Source organism: Dreissena polymorpha, chromosome 10 (genome assembly GCF_020536995.1).
Source record: "Dreissena polymorpha isolate Duluth1 chromosome 10, UMN_Dpol_1.0, whole genome shotgun sequence".
NCBI classification, from domain to species: Eukaryota; Metazoa; Mollusca; class Bivalvia; order Myida; family Dreissenidae; genus Dreissena; species Dreissena polymorpha.
Window position 1 is genome coordinate 42,834,242 of NC_068364.1, and position 19,995 is coordinate 42,854,236.

General features: G+C 34.8%; 2 protein-coding genes across 2 annotated transcripts in view; both read right to left on the minus strand.

Annotated features, from left to right (window-relative positions):
- The window catches only part of LOC127847549 (uncharacterized), a 72,326-nt gene extending 68,317 nt beyond the window's left edge, over positions 1-4,009 (minus strand). The window contains exon 1 of the mRNA XM_052379559.1: positions 3,973-4,009. The gene's annotated coding sequence lies outside the window, so the exon portion shown is untranslated. The remainder of the gene's footprint in view (positions 1-3,972) is intronic.
- Positions 4,010-10,889: 6,880 nt separating this feature from the next.
- The window catches only part of LOC127847547 (mucin-5AC-like), a 53,481-nt gene continuing 44,375 nt past the window's right edge, over positions 10,890-19,995 (minus strand). Inside the window, exons 10-11 of the mRNA XM_052379553.1 lie at positions 12,597-12,728; positions 10,890-11,646 (exon numbers count right to left, since the gene is read on the minus strand). Coding sequence (XP_052235513.1) covers positions 11,599-11,646; positions 12,597-12,728 — 180 coding nt within the window. The 3' untranslated portion in view covers positions 10,890-11,598. The remainder of the gene's footprint in view (positions 11,647-12,596; positions 12,729-19,995) is intronic.

A 19,995-nucleotide genomic window follows, 5' to 3' on the forward strand; every position in this document is an offset into this window, starting at 1 on the left:
CTAATGTGCCCTCTGTCTTCCACTCGGAGTTTGATAATTTGATCAACTGATAAAAACTCTGTGAGGAACAGATTCAGTCCATACTGCACACGGAATAATGCTTCAGGATGTAATTTGTGAAACAGATGATCCTGGTGGTGTTGGTCCAGTTGTTGGCGAGATACCTCGAACCAAGAACAGACTCCTTGCAGCACCTGTACAAGAGGAACTACCGAGCTGCGGGTTTGACAACGAAAGAGTCCACATTACACAATCAAACAAAGATCATATCCAGAATACGAGCTAACAAACACTGTAAGCAATTAGAAAAATATTCTTTGGATATTCATAAGGAATGATAAGTCTGCACATGGACACGAAATACCAGGCTGGACAGGATTTGTATCAGTTACAGGAAGATCACCGACTAGGCTTACCATAATCGATTACTATCATGTGATCAATCATCCAATCACAGAGTACAGTACAGTACAGGCGTGCCTGAGATATGCAGATCAAGATACAAGTGAGGTCGGACAGGCATATACAGTCACTACATTTTACCTTGATATGGAACAACCCAGATAAATACAAGAACCACATTGTCCTTATTGGCACCTTGCATCTTACCTGTGCTTACTTCAACATGGTTGGTAAAAAGATTTCTAAAGGAGGAAGGTAAAGTGAATGTGTGTGAAGACATACCTCTTAATTCGTTGAGCAAGTTGATTATCAGGTTAAAACGTGACAATGTACTTCACAAACTAGATATATAAAAGTTTTGGTCGTTAAACAGTTTCTAGTATTAAACTGATCAATTCATATTAACATAAACTGCGTTCACTGAGTGATAAATCTGGATAATTACTGCAAACAACTGGAAATGGCATGGAATATCTGATAACGTACATATCAAAACAGATATATATGCTCAACTAAAACTTATGATTTGTATAAGACCGTTTTTCTTTGTTACTTTGATCTAATACTATCCTAATGATGTCACATCCGAGTACTATGACACGTTTTGTTTTCCAGGAAAATAACCCTTGTACTATGTTTCAACTTTCCTTGAATATTTCTATTTACTCAAAATAGGGACAATAGTTAAGGTAAAATTAATTTACAACATCAGAAATGCAATATTGGGATTGGAAAAATGTATATAGCTTTAACATTTTTACTGTTTACAAGTTGCAATGCAAATGACTTTTTTATTAAGGGAATAACTCTGAGTAAACAAGGTATGGCAACAAATAATGCTACTGCATAATTCCTCTTCTTTATTGCTATTTCCAGTCATATAAAGAAAGAATACATTGGTTTTAAAACAGTTTTTTCAAACTTTTAGTACATTTTGAGAAAATTTTCCGATTTTCGGAGATTCTCATTAATATTAATGAATATGCAAATAAGATTAATATATAATTGGGTCTTAAAAATGAAGCACAATGTGTAACCTTTGGCTAAACACTAATTTGGTTGTATTACGATTAGATATAATATAATGATTATGTGATATAGTCGCCCTGGTCCATTTTCTAACTTTGAGTGGCGGTTGCCATGGAAAGTGGTTGATATGAACACTTTTAATTGAGTTTATCTTTGAGGACAAGTGAAAAAATTTACTTACTTTAGTTACTGAACAACTTGGTATAGGTTAAAATTAATCCCAGGGGGTGCATGGTCACCCCTATTAGGACATGGCCTATATCAGACTTTCGAAATCGCAATAATGGTAGCATTTGGTCATAACAACCTCTTAATAGTATCGAACCGGCTTTAACCTTTTCCGTTTTCTTTAATTACACTTATATTGCACGTATATGTCAATGTTTTTCGTGTTTAACCGGCGTGGTACTTTGACGTTATCTTTTTTGTTGATTGCTGAGTTTTCATGTATCATTCGCTTTCTAGAGCGGAACACAGTTCGTAACGCCTTCTTTTTTAATCTTGCCATCTTTAATGTCTGTAACATGCGTCTTTATACCTGGATATAGTAAGCATAGTGTTCCGTTTAGTAAGCATATTCAAATATAAGGATGTTCATTTGTGTTAAAATAAACAGGTAAGAATCCCAATGTTTAAATAATACCGTCAAATGCCTTATATTAAGCACAGCAAATGTTAGCGTTAAGTATGTGAGAAAATGTATAATAATACAAACTATTAATATAACAATTAATTTAAAAAAGATAACTCTTGATTTAGTAAGATATAATGTTCTCAAAAAAAAAATCGCACCAATGCGGAAGTCATTTACGTCTACAAAACAGCCGCACCAATGCGGAAGTCATTCACGACAGTTTTTTCGTGTAAAACCTTTTAACGTATTAAGGAACGGTTTGTCATTTGGAAGTCAGGTCCAAATAAATGTGCTGAAAAAGGAAGTCAATTCCAAAAATGTTAATCCAAAGTTTCGGGAAATACATTAGTAAGAGATGAAACGGCGACGGAAAAGTAAAAATAATCGTGATTTAAGTAATATTTTTCTGTACACCTGCGGCTATACTGTGTATTGTAAGAGAAAATGATATGTGTACATCCGATTTCTCGAACGTCTCGTAAGTAGAATACACATTTGTGGACGGTTTTCCTTCGCAAACTACCGAAGTCTACGATCTTGCAACAAAAAAAGCTGGAAGCGCTAACACTTAAGAGCCGAACGTTCGTAATCATTAAAGAGATATATAAATATCAAGTGGCTTACCGGGTGAAAATATCCGCTACTCTTTCTCGAAAAACACGAAAGCGACGCCATCTCGGAACTAAGTTCCAACCAACATCACTTAACCCGGTAAGCTCCCGCATACGCATGCCCCCCCCCACCCCTGGTTTGCATATATTTACAATTCATAATAGTTGTTTTTCCATTACTAGATACACATCTAGCTTTTTTAATACTCTTGACCTGAAAAAATGTTCTGTACACATTGGTAAATGATATACATCCTCTGCATATAAATTCTACATGCTTTTACTAAGGTGATCAATGGGTTAAATTACATTCAATTTAACATGTAATTGTTTGGCACCATTAAGCGGTCAAAACGTGCTCCTTTGAGTGTTTCCGTTGCAGACACTTGAAATATAAAAACGGTGATTTACATGACAAGTAATGGTTTTAACACCGTACGTTCACTTAGAAAACGATCGATACTGCGTCATACATGAATGAATGTACAAACACATTTGGCTCCATTTGCCAAAATCAAAAGTTTGCTAAGTGAAAAATGTTTATGTAAGAATTTTGGTGTTGTATTTTAAGTCACCACAAGAAAGTATAGTTATGCTTTCCTTTAAGTTAGTTTTTTACAGACTGAATCAAAATGAAAACATTTTCTCTTAAGTTCAGAAATCGTCTATTGTGTAAATTATTCATTCAGTGTTTCATATTTGTAGTCATAAGATGCTCTTCAATAATAAATATATATAGAAAATTTCCGTACTAACGATGTGAGAATTTTCCAACTTTTTGTCTCAGAATAAAACAAGAGCAATCTTTAAAATGTAGCGCAATAACACGTTTGACAAATTAACATCTTTATATAGTACTGAAAATACATTTTCGTGTGTCAATAAATATCTTTTGAGTTTGATAACATTGGTTGAATTATTAAAATTGTTCTGTTGTAGCCATCCAAATTGTAATTTGAACTACTATTTTAGATTAGATCTTGAAATAAAACACGTGATACAAGAACTACTTTAAGGTTAGATCTTGAAATAATACACGTTGATCACATGTACTATTTTGTCATCAAATCGACATAATCAGTGATTTAGAACACTAACAAAGTTATACTGACGCTCGAAAAAAACATCCACCTTTTGTTTATAGGCTTCCAATTTTAAGATGTTTAAAACTCACTTAAAGGTTGATAGAGTCCCTTTTGATCACAACCCACCCCTTCCGCTGGTGTGCAAAAACAAAATGGCATTCATCACAACAATATTAATTAAACGTGTATTATTTCACAATTCCTAACTTACGCTGTTGCTTTCACAGTTCGAACAGGTTAACTAACTCAGACGGTTGTTATGTTTATGAAATCTTAAGTTTTATATGTTATCGGACAAAATCTTTCCCAAGTATGGATGACACAACTGGCTCAGAGTTAATTTTAAAACCAAGTGTTTGTTTTTTATTTCGTCAAAAAACATGACGGCCCCTATTATATCATGAAGCATGTATTGTTTGTCCTGTATATAACACATGTATATATACGTATGTATATACATTAATTCCAGATCATTGTTTTATAATGGGTTTCTTTTAAAGTGACAGATATAAACTGCATGATTAGACAATAAGTTTCGCGTAAAACAAGATCACTCTGTCCAAAGACAGTGGTTTAACCTTCCATTATAAGCGATGTGTTTCTCAAAAGTATTATGAAATTGTGTCATTCATTCGAAACGCTTGAGACCAAGTTTACTTTCGATGTCAAAGTTTAAAAGTATTTTCCGGAGCATTATTGGTCAATCATGCATGGGTTTGCAACCGAAAGTTTGGAAATGATCAGCGTCACTAATTCGAAGCCTGCATGCTGGAAAGTGACGGGTTTCGAGCAAAGGTCATTTCAATAAACTATCGGCATGCTAATGGTTGCGAGAAGTTTGCAAACATAACTGATTATTATACAAACTATTTCATAGTACAAGACAATTATAAAATATTGTCACTTCCACATATGTCGCTCATTTAAATAGTGTATATTATTCACCAATATTAGCCAATCATCGCTTGTGGAAATTGTGTGTTTGAGAGGCTCAAATATTGTACACAAAAGCGGTTTTGTGTTTGTTTGGGATTTTGAAACAAGCAGGCAGTTATTATTGTGATTTGGGAAGAGTTGTAATAAATCCTTGATCAATAGTTTGAGTGATCAAACTTTTTGTGGCGATTGCCGGTTATGATCGGTGTATTGTGAGAGAAAGTAAAAAGTTCAGGAAAAGTTTACTTTGTTGATGTTTGTCAGGACTCTCCCTTTTACTTACTTAAAAAATATGTTGTCACCTTTAACTGCTTTTGCAAATAGTATCTACAAACAAAAGGATTGAAAACTGATTTTAAGGCAATAAATTGTATATAACTGTTTATTGCTTCTACAATATCAATTGTGCTTGATGGTAAACCACCACTGTCTTTTCATTTTGATCTGGGTTGTTGATTAAATCGTAGCAGCTTAAAATTGTGTTCTTTATTTATTATTAATACTTTTAAAATCATAAAGCAATTAAGATTGTTTTAGACTATATTATAACACACTTTTATGTCAATTACACTCAAGCTATTTCTTTACTATATAAAAATCTGTCACAAATTGAGCACCATAACGCCTCAAAACGCGTGGGTTAATATTTGAAAGTGTAACAAATCGGTTTTCTGATAACTTTTTTGACCTAAAACTTCGTTAGCGTCCGGGTTTCGGTATTACATATACACCGTCTACAAATATTAAGATAGTCATAAATTGTACAAATACGCAGACGATAAGCAATCGTTGAACTTCGCTATAATTAATTATTATTAATTATTTAATATAATTAAATTGATGAATAAGTGACTTAATAAAAAGTGAGTGAATGAGTGATACTCCTTAGTAAGGTCTTAAACTGCACCTCGCTTTCCACTGCACCCTGACATTATAATAATATTTAAAAAAATTATCATGGCGGGGTCATACGGTACTATTGACATATATGAGGAGTGCCTTATATGGTATCCTCTTTGAAATTTTAAGATCCAGAAGTGAACTTCTTCTGATGCCTGACATCTTCTTGGGACCATCGACAATTGTTCAAAGATTGGGTAAACTAATAACGCCCAGGGCTATGATTGTTGTTAAGCCGAATTAGGTTGCTACTTTGAGAATGTAAACGAAAATAATAATTATGCTATCAACAATTGTGAAACGCAGTATCGGTGAAGCATATAGTTGCCAGTTTGTAGTTCCTTCCTTCACGGATAAGGCAGGACTAAGGAAGGAAGGGAAGGCAGGAAGGAAGGAAGGAAGGCAGGAAGGAAGGAAGGAAGGAAGGAAGTCCTTCCTTCCTTCCTTCCTTCCTTCCTTCCTTCCTTCCTTCCTTCCTTCCTTCCTTCCTTCCTTCCTTCCTTCCTTCCTTCCTTCCTTCCTTCCTTCCTTCCTTCCTTCCTTCCTTCCTTCCTTCCTTCCTTCCTTCCTTCCTTCCTTCCTTCCTTCCTTCCTTCCTTCCTTCCTTCCTTCCTTCCTTCCTTCCTTCCGTCCGTGACACTTTTGTTACAGTTTCTCATAGAACCTTCAATACTTTACCGATCTCTTTCATATTTGGCATGTATGTACCATGCATGGACCTATACCTTTTGATGAGGTTTGAGGTCATTGGGGTCAAGGTCAAAGTCACCGAGGCCAATAATAGATTTTTCCGTCACACTTTTGTTACAGTTTCTCATAGCACCTTCGATTCCCTACCGATCTCTTTTATATTTGCCATGTACTTACCTTGCATGAATCTCTATCTTTTGATGAGGTTTGATGTCACTGGGGTCAAGGTCAAGGTCACCGAGGCTAATAATATATTTTTCCGTCACACATTTGTTACAGTTTCTCATTGCACCTTCAATACTTTACCGATCTCTTTCATATTTGGCATGTACGTACATTGCATAGACCTCTACCTTTTTATGAGGTTTGAGGTCATTGGGGTCAAGGTCAAGGTCACCAAGGCTGGTCAATGTCACCGAGGCCAATAATAGATTTTTCCGTCACACTTTTGTTACAGTTTCTCATAGCACCTTCAATTTTTACCGATCTCTTACATATTTGCCATGTACTTACCTTGCATGGACCTCTATCTTTTGATAAAGTTTGAGGTCACTGGGTTCAAGGACAAGGCGACCGAGGCTAATAATAGATTTTTTCCGTCACACGTTTGTTAGTTTCTCATAGCACCTTCAATACTTTACCGATCTCTTTCATATTTGGCATGTACGTACCTTGCATGGACCTCTACCGTTTGCTAAGGGTTGAGGTCACTGCGGTTAAGGTCAAGGTCACCCAGGCTAATAATAGATTTTCCGTCACACTTTTGTCACAGTTTCTCATAGCACCTTCAATATTTTATTGATCTCTTACATATTTGACATGTACGTACCTGGCATACACCTCTACCTTTTGATCAGGTTTGAGGTCACTGGGGTCAAGGTCAAGGTCACCGCGGCTTATAATATATTTTTCCGTAATACTTTTGTTACAGTTTCTCATAGCGCCTTCAATATTTTACTGATCTCTCACATATTTGGCATGTACGTATCTTGCATAAACCTCTACCTTTTGATGAGATTTGAGGTCACTGGGATCAAGGTCAATGCCACCGAGGGTAATTATAGATTGTTTAGGTGGTTATTAACACATATATTGACAAAGCGCATTATCGAGGAGCATCCATCAGTTTCACTTATACTCTTGTTTGTCATAGCGTTCTTTATAAAACATCAGCAGAATAAGCCCCCAGTATTAATTAAAATCATATGTTTGTGGGGGAAAGGGAAGCGAGTGAGCTTTTGCAGTTTTTCTTTGATGATTGGGTAAAAAGTGACTTCTATATTGTTCACAATATTTTTGTTAAAGTTTACCTAGTGACACAGGTTTTGACCTTACATGAACCGGTTTCGAATTTGTTCGATATACTAATATAACAGATGGTCTGACCATGTTTCTTTAAGATTGTGCAATAAGTGTGGCCTCCAGAGTGTTCACACGTTTAATGTTGAAGACACACGTTTGACGACGAACAAAATCCAAAATCTCTGCTAGTGGGCCATTGACTGAATATAATCAAGACAATAAAAAAGTGGGGTCATGCATAATATGAGTTTCTTACGCTTATTTGTATGACTAGTTTTGTATTGTTTTCTGGTGCATGAATACATCTAAGGATGATGCAAAGAAACATTGAATTTACGTTTGCCCAACCTTTTCAATCCACATATTCAAATGCATTCATCTCTTAGCACAGTATATATATATATATATATATATATATATATATATATAATAGTCGGAATCGATAGTTTGTACATAATGAACTACTAATTATTGTGGCTGATATTAAAGCAGAGTAAAACTGTAAATATGTGTTGGTACGTACCGGAATAAACATTAAACAAATTTCGTAATATCAATCACGTCTTCAGTTGTTTTGAACTTTTATATTCTCCAAATTTCTGGTTGGTAGAAGACGATATAGATGTAGTCTTGTCCGTTCTTCCCATCTTTTCTTCCGTCCGTCGGACTGCTCTAACGTACAATACACGAAAGGTATAACTGCTTGCGAAGAAATTTTGTAAATATTTTCATCACCACTTTTATCTTTAAAGTGTGGCCTTGATCTTTGGTGAAATGAGTAGAAAATAACACGCGACAAATTGTCTTAAGATGAACGGTATTTCTGCCAACTTATTTTTAAATCCATGGAAACATGGACAAATTATAGCTACGACAGAAATGTGTAACCGGTTTTACGGCCAAATGGGACTTTTGACATCTAATTGTTTCCTTGACCGTTGAAGTAGATGCGGTGGTTACAAAGAAATGCCGTCGTCTGATGGTTGTCATTTGTGGTCAGTTACCTTAGAATGGCATGATGAATGATAAAGTTTCAGATCAAAAAAGCCTTTGGATGGCCAAATTTGATATTTTAAATCTTAAGTGTTACCTTGACCTCTGAGGTAGGGAGACGAGTTGTACAGGCAAGTTATTTAAAAAGCCATCAATTAGGCCAAGTTAAGGATGAGACAGGATATTTTGCACAGAAGTATAGACTAACAGTGCAACCGCGATATGTTCCATGCATGTATTTTAGGAATCCATACCTTTTTAAGATAAAGAAAAAACATCAATGTATTTATATGATGTTGTTCTCTGAATGTGTATATATATATACACAGCATTTTACCTTATTAAATACAATCAACATGCGTTTCATATGCTTTCTGCACAGTATTAGTATACAGTTTAGCTTGAACGTTGTCATGATTATTGATCCCGATATTTAGACAATAAAAGACGGTAAAGCTTGGCCGTACGTACTTTATCAACCCTAGTCGTATAACGGCCATCGGGCAGTTATATATAGGCAGTTATTAACGTAAGGTTCAGCTCCGCCATATTGTAATGGTTTATGGTAAATATCATCCTAGGTTTTTTCTTCACTATAAGTTATTACCGAAACAGGTTTCCATACTTTATCACAAATACTTTACCATTGAAATGTTTGGCGCATCGTTTATCACAAATACTTCACCATTGAAATGTTTGACGCATCGTATTGATTCAATTCAAAACTATGAATCCTGATCGGACATTCCTCTGTTACCAGAATGAGTTTTCAAATATTGCTTATTTAAACGTGTTATCGTACACCCTTTGCGAATGTTTCTATAAAAACAGTTATATTATAGAAGTATGATTTAGTTTTAAATCAATAAATATTATCAAACGGTTTTTTTTTTCTTACAGGTGTATAATTATATGCGAAAATCGTGGCTAATCTGTATGTATATAGTGGTAAATACAGAAAAAAAACAACCCTATACGAATTTCCTTTAATCAATCACGTCTAGAGTTTAAAGTTTAAACCTATTTATTTAAGCTCAATTTCTTCGAACGCTTAATAAAACGCTCTCGATTCCGTTTTCTGGGTCGAACCAGTACTTGGTATCTATGAGAAAATCTAAAGTACTCCCACACAGTGGGGAATAAACCGATGACCTCCCGCTCGCTAGCCCGACACCTTAACCACTACGCCACGGCGACCGATTTCTTCAAATCTTGTAAACTTTGTATATGTCCCAACTTTCCAAGGAGTGGAGAGCGATACCGATTTATCCTCATGCGTCCATTCCGTCCGTCTGTCAGTTGGATTGTTTTTCCGCACGTAACTCAAAAAGTATAACTGACAATTGTTTCATTTGTTATTTACGCGTAGACATGCGTGTTTTCACCTTCTATATGTATTTCGATGCAATGCTTTTTCGACTTCACATCTTGTATTTCGGTAGAGTCTTTTTCCTAACATTCTCGGCGGAAGGGGTAAATTTAAGGGAAAATACTTTTTGTTGTGTGTGGGGGGGGGGAGGGGGGGGGTCGCGGAGAACGTTACTTATACGTATAAGTCTGTTTATATTCATGTTCATCGAGCATGAATATGGATTGCTGCAGTGTTTGGCACTGATGATTTCAGACATCAGCGGTGCTGTTTATCTTTGGACTTGTGCCGCTAGGAACACAAAGTAATCATCCTAAGGTCATAGGATAAAATATGTCATAACATTCAAAAGTGTATGTAAAAAGCTGGGGCGAATCTATTCATCTGTTAGCCTAATTTGAGAAGAATGAAGTAATGTAAAATGTTATATAAGACAAGTTCATAAATTTGTACTTAATGAGGCGCATGTTGATCGTGGGGAGAACTTTTCTTGAAATTTAAATAAGAAATATATTTTTTAAATGTGAAATAACAAAAGGCTGGTATTTTAAGTTCAAAATACAGATTAAAAACAGTATGAGTAGTCAAAACCTTATGAGATATAATTATTTACCGGTACATGTTTTTTTAAACGATACAATATATATTGTATTAAACATTAACATGATATATAGCATATATGCTTAATTTAGTAATCATGTCACTAGATGTCCACAATGGCCCATAAGTGCTGATTTGAGTTCACAAACGCCAGTTGTTGAAGAATTCACCTGATAAAAGGTACGCACTTAGTAAGAAATTGATAGGATAAGCGCCCCAATATTCCACTTTTGTTCACTCCACCTATGCCAAAAAGTAAAAGTACCGCACTTGTCTCCCTTGATGAAAGAAACTAATCTTACGTTTCAGTGGAGACCACTGTAAAATGAAAACCTGACATCAGTTAAAAATTCTATTCGGTTAACAATTCTTTGTTAGAATCAGTACAATGTCTCTTGATGCAACACACAAATCAGCAACACCATTTTATAAGGTATATTATGCTACTGGAAGTAAGTGATGATAGAATTGACAAATGACAAATTTAAACGTACAGGTATAAACAAGATAATGGAATTTTTATGAACAATCATGCAAACGTGTATAAGCAATATTACATTAGTGCTATATATACATAATGAACATTAATAACAAGAAATTGATAGGAAAACACACACACCAAAACATTAATGATACATTTGAAGTAACAATTATTCATAACACATTCAATATGGTTTGTGTGAAATTCACAATTATGGTCAAGGCTGTTTCGAATAATCACTTATTATTATTTATAATGTCTATATGAAACTTTTGGACGTACATTCAATTATATGCGTCGAATTATAAATAGCTCAATGCTGTTTCGTATAATTGTGAGTATGCCTATATTTAACTTTTGAACGTAAAAGTAATCCAATGCGTCAAACCATTATTAGGTCAATGCTGTTTCGTAGAATTTTCACATATTATGCCTTTATTGACCCTTTGAACGTTCAAGTTATTCAATGCGTCACACGATTGAAAGGTCAAATGGTGTATCGTAGAATGTTCACATATTATGCCGTTCATTTTCTAAACCACACTGTTTTTGCTGAATGTTCCATCTCATATGCGAATGGTTCTGATGCTGACATTTGGTCGCCGGATTTGATACTGAAACATAAAAGACGATGTTCCTGCATTTTGATAACTTTTTTAGTCTCAATCCCAAAAATAAATATCCATTAAACAAAACGCAAATTAATCAAAAAGTAAAAAATATACCATTTGATACATTATTAATTGTTCGGTTGTATAAATGAGAACAGCGAGTTAAAACACAACGTGAAATGCGGTAAACAAGAGAAAAACTTTAGTGTCATTTTACTATCTTATAGTAGCGATTATGTTGGTATAACTAAATCAGTAAGCTGCTCGTTTAAGCAAACACTCGAACACAGTGTTTACAAAGAAACATTCATTCGAATCTACCCAACAACGCTTTGTTTTGACAATCCCAATTCGGTTGCCCCAGTTTTATTCAAGTAGGGCAGTGTCGCAATGATAAGCAACTGATATCTTTCCATAAAGTACGCACCACGCGCTAAAATAAGGCTTTTCCCCTGCTGGAACAGTTGACGTCACACTTTGTTTATATTTTAACGAACGCAATAAAGCGGCAGAGGAAACAAAATACAGGTATATACTAGTATGCAATTATTGATGACATTGTTTGTTATAAGCACCCCAAATACATCCGTTTTGATGTCGCTCGGTAAAACCGGGGATCCTCTTACTTATATTTGATGATAAAAACATTTGAGTATGTACTTATCAGTTCTATTCACAATTATTTAAAACGACCTACGGACATGTCAGCCCATTTCTTTTTGCAAATGTCGAAAGAGTCTTTTTCTCTAATAGGCTATTTGTGATCATAGTACATAATGTGTTTTTTGCAAATCAACCAATTATATAGGCGATATGTATAATGCGTCCACTTTGAATTTCGGGGTTGAGTCTAATGCACATTTTTATGTTTGAATTCATGTGCAACTGTGCCGAGTAAGGTTCGTTTCTTATTGTCTTACTTGTATTTTGAAAATACCTGATTCCCATATTACCTTCGTCTCGGTGTCAATATAGTCGTACATGCTACTTCCGGTGTGCGCGTTGTCCTCTGACGCAGACGAGTACACGGATGACTGACGCTGTCGACCGAGGTCACGTGGCTGCTTTGGCTGGTAGATGAACATCTACGTATGGAGAATTTCATACGATTAAACAAGGAAAATTCTATCGGCGAAAATACAATAGAGCGCTGCTATAAAATCATCGTGGGGAACATGTACAATTTGTTTATATTACCAAATAATTTACTTAATCCATTGTTGTATGAGTGTTGTCAGCACAGTCTATTCATTATTAATTGAATGTTCAAGATATTATTGTGGGATAGCCGGACGATTTTGGGCAAATAGTCGGGTTTCAATAATGTTTTCGTTGGTTTCGAAAGCAAACACATTTAGTGTCAAAGTCTTCTCGAAATTTTTTGTGAACATTAACAAATTATCTATTTCCGATAAATGTACATGAATGCAATGTCACAGGGTTTCGAAAACGCATTTTGTCAAAACCAGATTGGTCTAGTTATCTGTATGCATAAAAAACTGTTATTTAAGATACCGGTATAAAAACAGACTTAAACATCATCTTGTGACATCAATAATTCCTTGACAGAAAACCGAAACAATCACTCTATGCATAAAATTGTTATCGTACATACCGGTTCATATAGTTACTTAAACATCCTGTTTACCCCGTGTGGCATCAAGAACTACTTGACAGAAAACCGAAACAATTCGTTATCAAATATTAAACTACCTGCTCGTCAGAGTAACGATGTGCGTAAGCAATTTATATGAATTCATCTGTTGTAAATTTAGAAAAGCAAGAGGAATCTGGCGAGTCTTTTAGGCTCGCCCGTAAACCGTACCTCAGATGTTTGATAATTGAGACGCCTGGTGTGGGGCTACGTGTTACTTCAGGGGCATACATTGAACAAACTTCGATATAAAAGGTCCAATATAAGATGCTCTGTTCCAATAACTACTCATCTGGCTTTTTCTGCTACATAAAAGTCTATATTGATGATGTAACCCGTGAGGGCGTATCCATTGTTGACCACCTTGACGTGATTTGAACAACCTTTGTCCAGGACCACTATGTCATAAAGCAAATGTCAATGCTCGATCTTTGTGGTTTTATAGATGATTTTAAAAGTTGTTTTTGCTATATAAGTATCTCTCTATAGATATATCATAGAAACCACGGTTTTAATCAGTTTCGACACTGATGTAAAGATATTTTAAAGGAGACCACAATGTGAAGTAACATAGAAATTAATTTTACAAAAGCAGATTTTAGGAGAGTCTCAATATACAAGCTATGCAAAACTTGTGAACCGGAGGCTTTGCAAGTTTTGCTTCCAGAGACGAGATTTGAATTTGGTTAATAGGATTTCTAAATGATACTACATACAAAACGTGAAAGCATTTGATTTGCCGTTGAGACAATACATTTTTAAAGGTTGCTAATAAATAATGTATCTCAACCTGTTGATCCCTTTTGAGGTTTGCCACTTTTTTCCCAGTTACATAATTTGAACACACTTTGTAGTGACCCCCTATGAATTATGATGTTACTTACCACATATTGACCCATTGAGCTATAGAGATTCAGACAAGAAGATGATTTAAAAGGTAAAAAGGTTTTTCCTATACAAGTCAATGTCAAACTGGTGACCCCGGGACAACGCAAATTTTGACCACAAGAGAATTATTCGAAGACGTTTTAAGGACGACAGTCATATGATGTTAAATACCCAAATATCAAACATCTGGGCTTTGCGGTTTTTTAAGAAGTTTTTCAGTATTTAAACCTATTTTAGGACCGCGTGACCTACATATTCCACTGACTTAAACAATTGAGAGCATAAACATACTAGGCTAGAAATAAACACAGTTTGAGAACATAAGGTGCGCATTTATTAATGCGTAAAGAACATATAATCGAGTTCAGATGAAATTTTGATTTTTTGCATGAATAGCAGAACAACTCATTGCGCAACAAGTGATGCTCATTTATGCATCGATTTACTAAGTCTGATGTTTTACCTGTAGGTTATATGTAGTCCATCTGAAGAATACACTTAATTCTGTTGGAAACCTAAACGCATGAGAATGATAAATAAGAAAACATCACCTCATTGCCTTTGTCGTCCCTTGTCACTTTGTGTTCAATGCCGTCCAGTACCCTCGTTTCCTCTGACCTTTCGAGGTCACCAATGGAGCCGTTTGAAGTCGCCTCTTTTGATATGTGCCGCCCTCTAAACTTTTCGTAACTGTTCTCGGATTGTGTCCGACTTGATCTCTTTAGGTTATCTAGCGCAATGTCTACTCCACTGAAGAAAATAAACATATATGTGTATTATAAAAATATTTAAATAAACCAAATGAAATTATGTCATTATATATTTTCAATCGAACGTGCAATCCGCACATGTTTCTAGCCCAACGGGATTCTTTACTTGTCTTTAATTCGAACCAAACTTCCCACTTAAATTTCCAGATTTCGTTGACTCTGTTTGCATGTAGAGATAATGGATTGTTGCTGTACAAACTTAACGAAAGTAGTTCTGAATAAAAGTAAATATTAATAACATTATGTCAGACAACAAGTAATACTAAATTTGAAGACAAAACTAACATATATTTATAACCAGAAAATTCACCATAAGCTTTGATTTTGAATTACCAATAGACATTTTGGTATTCTGGTTTAGTTTTCAATCATTTCTGCTACTTTCGTGAATACTTGAAAAACTTGTTTCTATAAACTAAACTATATAACAAAAATATTTGGAAGATTCCTGTCATTACAACTTTTGAAAGCATTAAATAATTGACTTGTTTATAGTGAAAAAAACACACACAAAAATCAAAGTTTTATCGACCCACCTACCTTATAGTTGTAAGCGATTTTAGTGAAATATTTTTTGCAATTAAATATTTTATAGAAAAACGACTGCAATATATAAAGAACCACAGAAAGACAAAAACCTGTCGTCTCCATTCTTAGCTGCCTTTTGCCTCAGCCTGTATACCAGACACACGATCGCAACTGCCGCAACGATCATTACGACCCCGCCCACGCTGGATGCTATGGCAACGATATACTTGGACTCTAGTTGTAGTTTCTCCACTTTTACTTCGCAATATTTACCACTGAATACATGGGTGTCACTTTCTGTGCAACTACAAGAGCGAAATCGTATAAGTTTCTGTTAAAGATTTAATGCAATCGTAGTCATACATGTACTTTTGTTCTACTACAACTCCCTACAATAAGGGGCTTTACACTATTGATCTTTTCAGTAACAGTCATGAATGCGGTGATCCTTAACTCAGCTTATAGAGACACATTCACATTTTTCATTCTTTTGAGAACCACGATTACATATATAATTTTCATGGTGGACCAGTGCAGAAGTGACGCATCATAGTCAGTCATATCGTAAAATATACATTAAGTAAATGAGCTTGTTCGATTTCAAGAAAAGCTTTGTAAATTATTAGAGTAGCGAAAACTATGGTAAAATACAGCAATTTACAATAATGGACAGGCGTTTAACTTGTGTAAAGCACAAAACACAAAGAAAGAATTAAATTATGTGATATATTTGTAATGTATTAACAATGGTCCGTATTGAGATAGTTTACATTGAATGATCTTACGTTATATACATTGTGTATGTATGTACATTAATGATTCGAGGCAAGTTGAAAAAAAACTGTAGCTAAATGCGTTTTATATAGTTTGGTGCAGCATGAAATTGTTTATGTGCACTCTTCATGACATACATTTTATAACTTTTCAAAATATGGCAATATAGGACATAGTAATTTTGTGATCATACCTGCACGTGGTCAACTTCGTTCTGTGGTCATAAACACATGTACCATGTTCGCTACACTTGACGGCACTGGGCTGATCGCACGGTGGGACACACACTATATTGCCTGAACTACAGACTTTATCATATTCTTTACCACATGGGTTCTGAACATACTGACAACGTGAGCTTGAGTTTGTTGTCACTGGAATAACGCAAACAACTACATGTTTACATATAAATTTTAGTTAACGTTATCCCCCCATCCCCGTAATATAGACATACATTTATGCAATGCAAATAACATAATTTTAAGCATAAATGGTATCGAATTATAATAATACATGAAATCGATTAGAAAAAGAACACATGGCCAATTATATGAGTTCGATACACGCCACCATTGGGATTCGAACTCATGTCAACAAAAACATAGCACATATTGAGCATTTTACTTCAAAACCGCGTTGTCAGTAGAGGCTGAGCGCAAGTGTGTTAGTTGGGCTTCAAATTCATTTCATTCATACCGGTGTCTATACTACAATAGTCATATTTTCCCAACTGCATGAATAATATCATTGAGGTTGTAACAAGGGTTATTTATATCATCGCCAAGCGTTATTGATTGTTTATGTATACATATTTATCGTTTATCATATTTTAAAACTAGTAAAGCGTTCTAGCCATCGATATGTCCCGTCTACGGTTCGAAAAAAGGTTCCAATGTGATACGTTTTTTTTTCAACATATACCAAACCGGCTTCTTGTATGATTCTTCTGTCAAATATGGAGTTTTCCTTCTATTAAAATGGATACTATTCTGTGGATTATGCCCCAAATTTGAAATACAATGTAGAACATAATTGTTAATGCCGGTTGAATATCTGATATATGGAGAGTTTTGTATTTGTTTTATGTATTTAAAGTAAGGTAATTAGCAATAATAATTATATAATTGAGAAGTGACAAACATTAATATATAATTTTCAGCAGTAATTACCTTGTCTGAAAATGGAAGCGATTTGTGATCGATTTATTGCCACTGAGTAACTTATGCCATTTAAATTCACGTTTACATTTGTCCGAATGTCCGCTTCTTTTGTTAGGTTAGTACTTCCTAGACACACAGCCTCGTAGTTGCAGATGACACTGCCATCGCTGCAAGGAGATATATCATTCTGATTCTCTTTCTTTTTAGGCATTATGGTACACAAGTTTATGCATATATGATACCCATAACATAAAGAATATATATCTAGCTGTATTCACGTAATTAAAATAGTCTAGTATGCTCTTTCAATAGGTAAATCGATGTATAGATATTGGTATAAAATCAGCTTCAAGCACACACTTTCTATTGACAAGACAATATAATTATACAATTACATAAAAATGTGTGGTATATTTCCATATGGGCGTTTGGTCTTCAAGATGACATGTGAAATTAACAAATAAACAAGATGCGTTTGTGAAACACTATGTCCCCCATATATTTAACCGTTGACCTTGAAAGATTACCTTGACCTTAACCTTTCACCACTCAAAATGTGCAGCTCCATGAAATACACATGCATGCCAAATATCAAGTTCCTATCTTTAATATTGCAAAAATTATGGTCAAAGTTGTATTAAAGTTTGACGCAAACAAACCAACAAACCAACAAACAGACAGGCCAATAACAATATGTCCCACAGTATAGACTGTGGGGACATAAAAACATCTTCACAGTGTCTTAAAAATATGTGTGTTTATACAACAATTGTTAATGTATTGTCAACTTAATTGTTCCAAAAAAGTTGGCTTTCTTTCCAATGATATGTGATCAATTTATAACAAAACGGACACTTACGTGAAACTGTGGATTATGACGTATTGAAATCCTACTACATTCTTGAAAGTGTCTGTCAGCTACAAAAGTTTTTTTTACATGTATGTTAACTTTTAAAACAAGAAGTATCACCCATCATATCTATAAAATAAATCATTATTGCAAAATAGTTGATGATGATGATGCTTAGGCTGATTCTGATGATGATAATAATGCTGTGTCTGATGATGATGATGTTGATGTTGATAATGATAATAATGGTGGTGGTGGTGGTAATAGTGGTGATGTTGTTGGAAGTATTGGTGGCGGTGTTAATGACGACGCCGACGAGGATGAGGATGATGATGAAGATGACGATGCTGCTGATGCTGCTGCTGGTGATGATGATGATTTTTATTATCCTTATTATTATTATTATTATTATTGAAATTATTATTATTATTATACATTACCGCTCTTTGAAATTCCTTTTTATATTCGTTAAATGTTTCCGACGTTATATCGTTTAATTCTTTTGAGAAGTTGGCATTAATCTTAACCTGCAGAGGCACTGCAATATTGACTTCCGCTGAAAATATCAAACATCCGAAAAATGGTTAAAAGTATAAAGTAGAACTAAACGTTTTCGAAGCGCATAACACACACACACACACACACACACACACACACACATATATATATATATATATATATATATATATATATATATATATATATATATATATACACATATATATATATATATATATATATATCTATATCTATATTATATATATATATATATATATATATATATATATATATATATATATATATATATACATGTATATACTTTACAAATGACATTGCCTGTGACGATTTAAGTTTCCTATCAAAATTTTTTAAAAATTTAAACCACCATGCATACTAAAATCCAGATCACCAAATACTAGCCTGAGAGCTTCCGAATTTCTCCCAATTTTGTCGTCCGATGCATGATTTGAACCAAGCTGTGTAGATGACCATAATACGATGTAATATAGCAAATGCGAAACCTCAGAGACTCGCGGTTTCAGAGAAGATTTTTTAAGTTTCCACTATATCTACATAAGGAAAAAGTTACATTCACGAATTTACGAGTTCACGAAATTGTCACTTTTTTGCCAAAATCGCCAGCATGATAAATGATTTTGCCGTACCTCCAGGGCGGGGCAAATTTTGACCAGTCAACGTAGATACTGCGATATATTGCGTCATTGTTTGTATTTCGTTTTCCACGCTAAATACGAATTATACAGCGTCGCACGGTTTTGCGGCATTTACCTTTAGGTTACCACATTAAGCGTCAGGTGTAACGTAACATTTAACGTAAGGTGCCACATTGACCTTCGGTGCGGAGTTACGCAATGCTATTGTAGTTTAAACAAGAAAACGTGAATATGAAGGAGTCCGACATTTGCCGTTGATACTGCGACATATTACGTCAGTTGTTGCGACATTTAGCATTACATACAAATAATATAGCGTCACATGTTTCGCGATTTGGGAGCGTCAGAGCTAAGACTTTTTTTTCGACAATAACGACATTCAGCTACTGTGCCACATTTCATGTTGCTATATGCGTTGCTTAACACCTTCTTCAATGTGAATGACAAAAAAGTATCATACCGATGCCATGGCTCTCGACGGTACCGTCACACCGGCATTTTCCATTAGTCCAAATCCCAACAGTTTCATCGGAAGACCTCCTTCCTCTCTTCT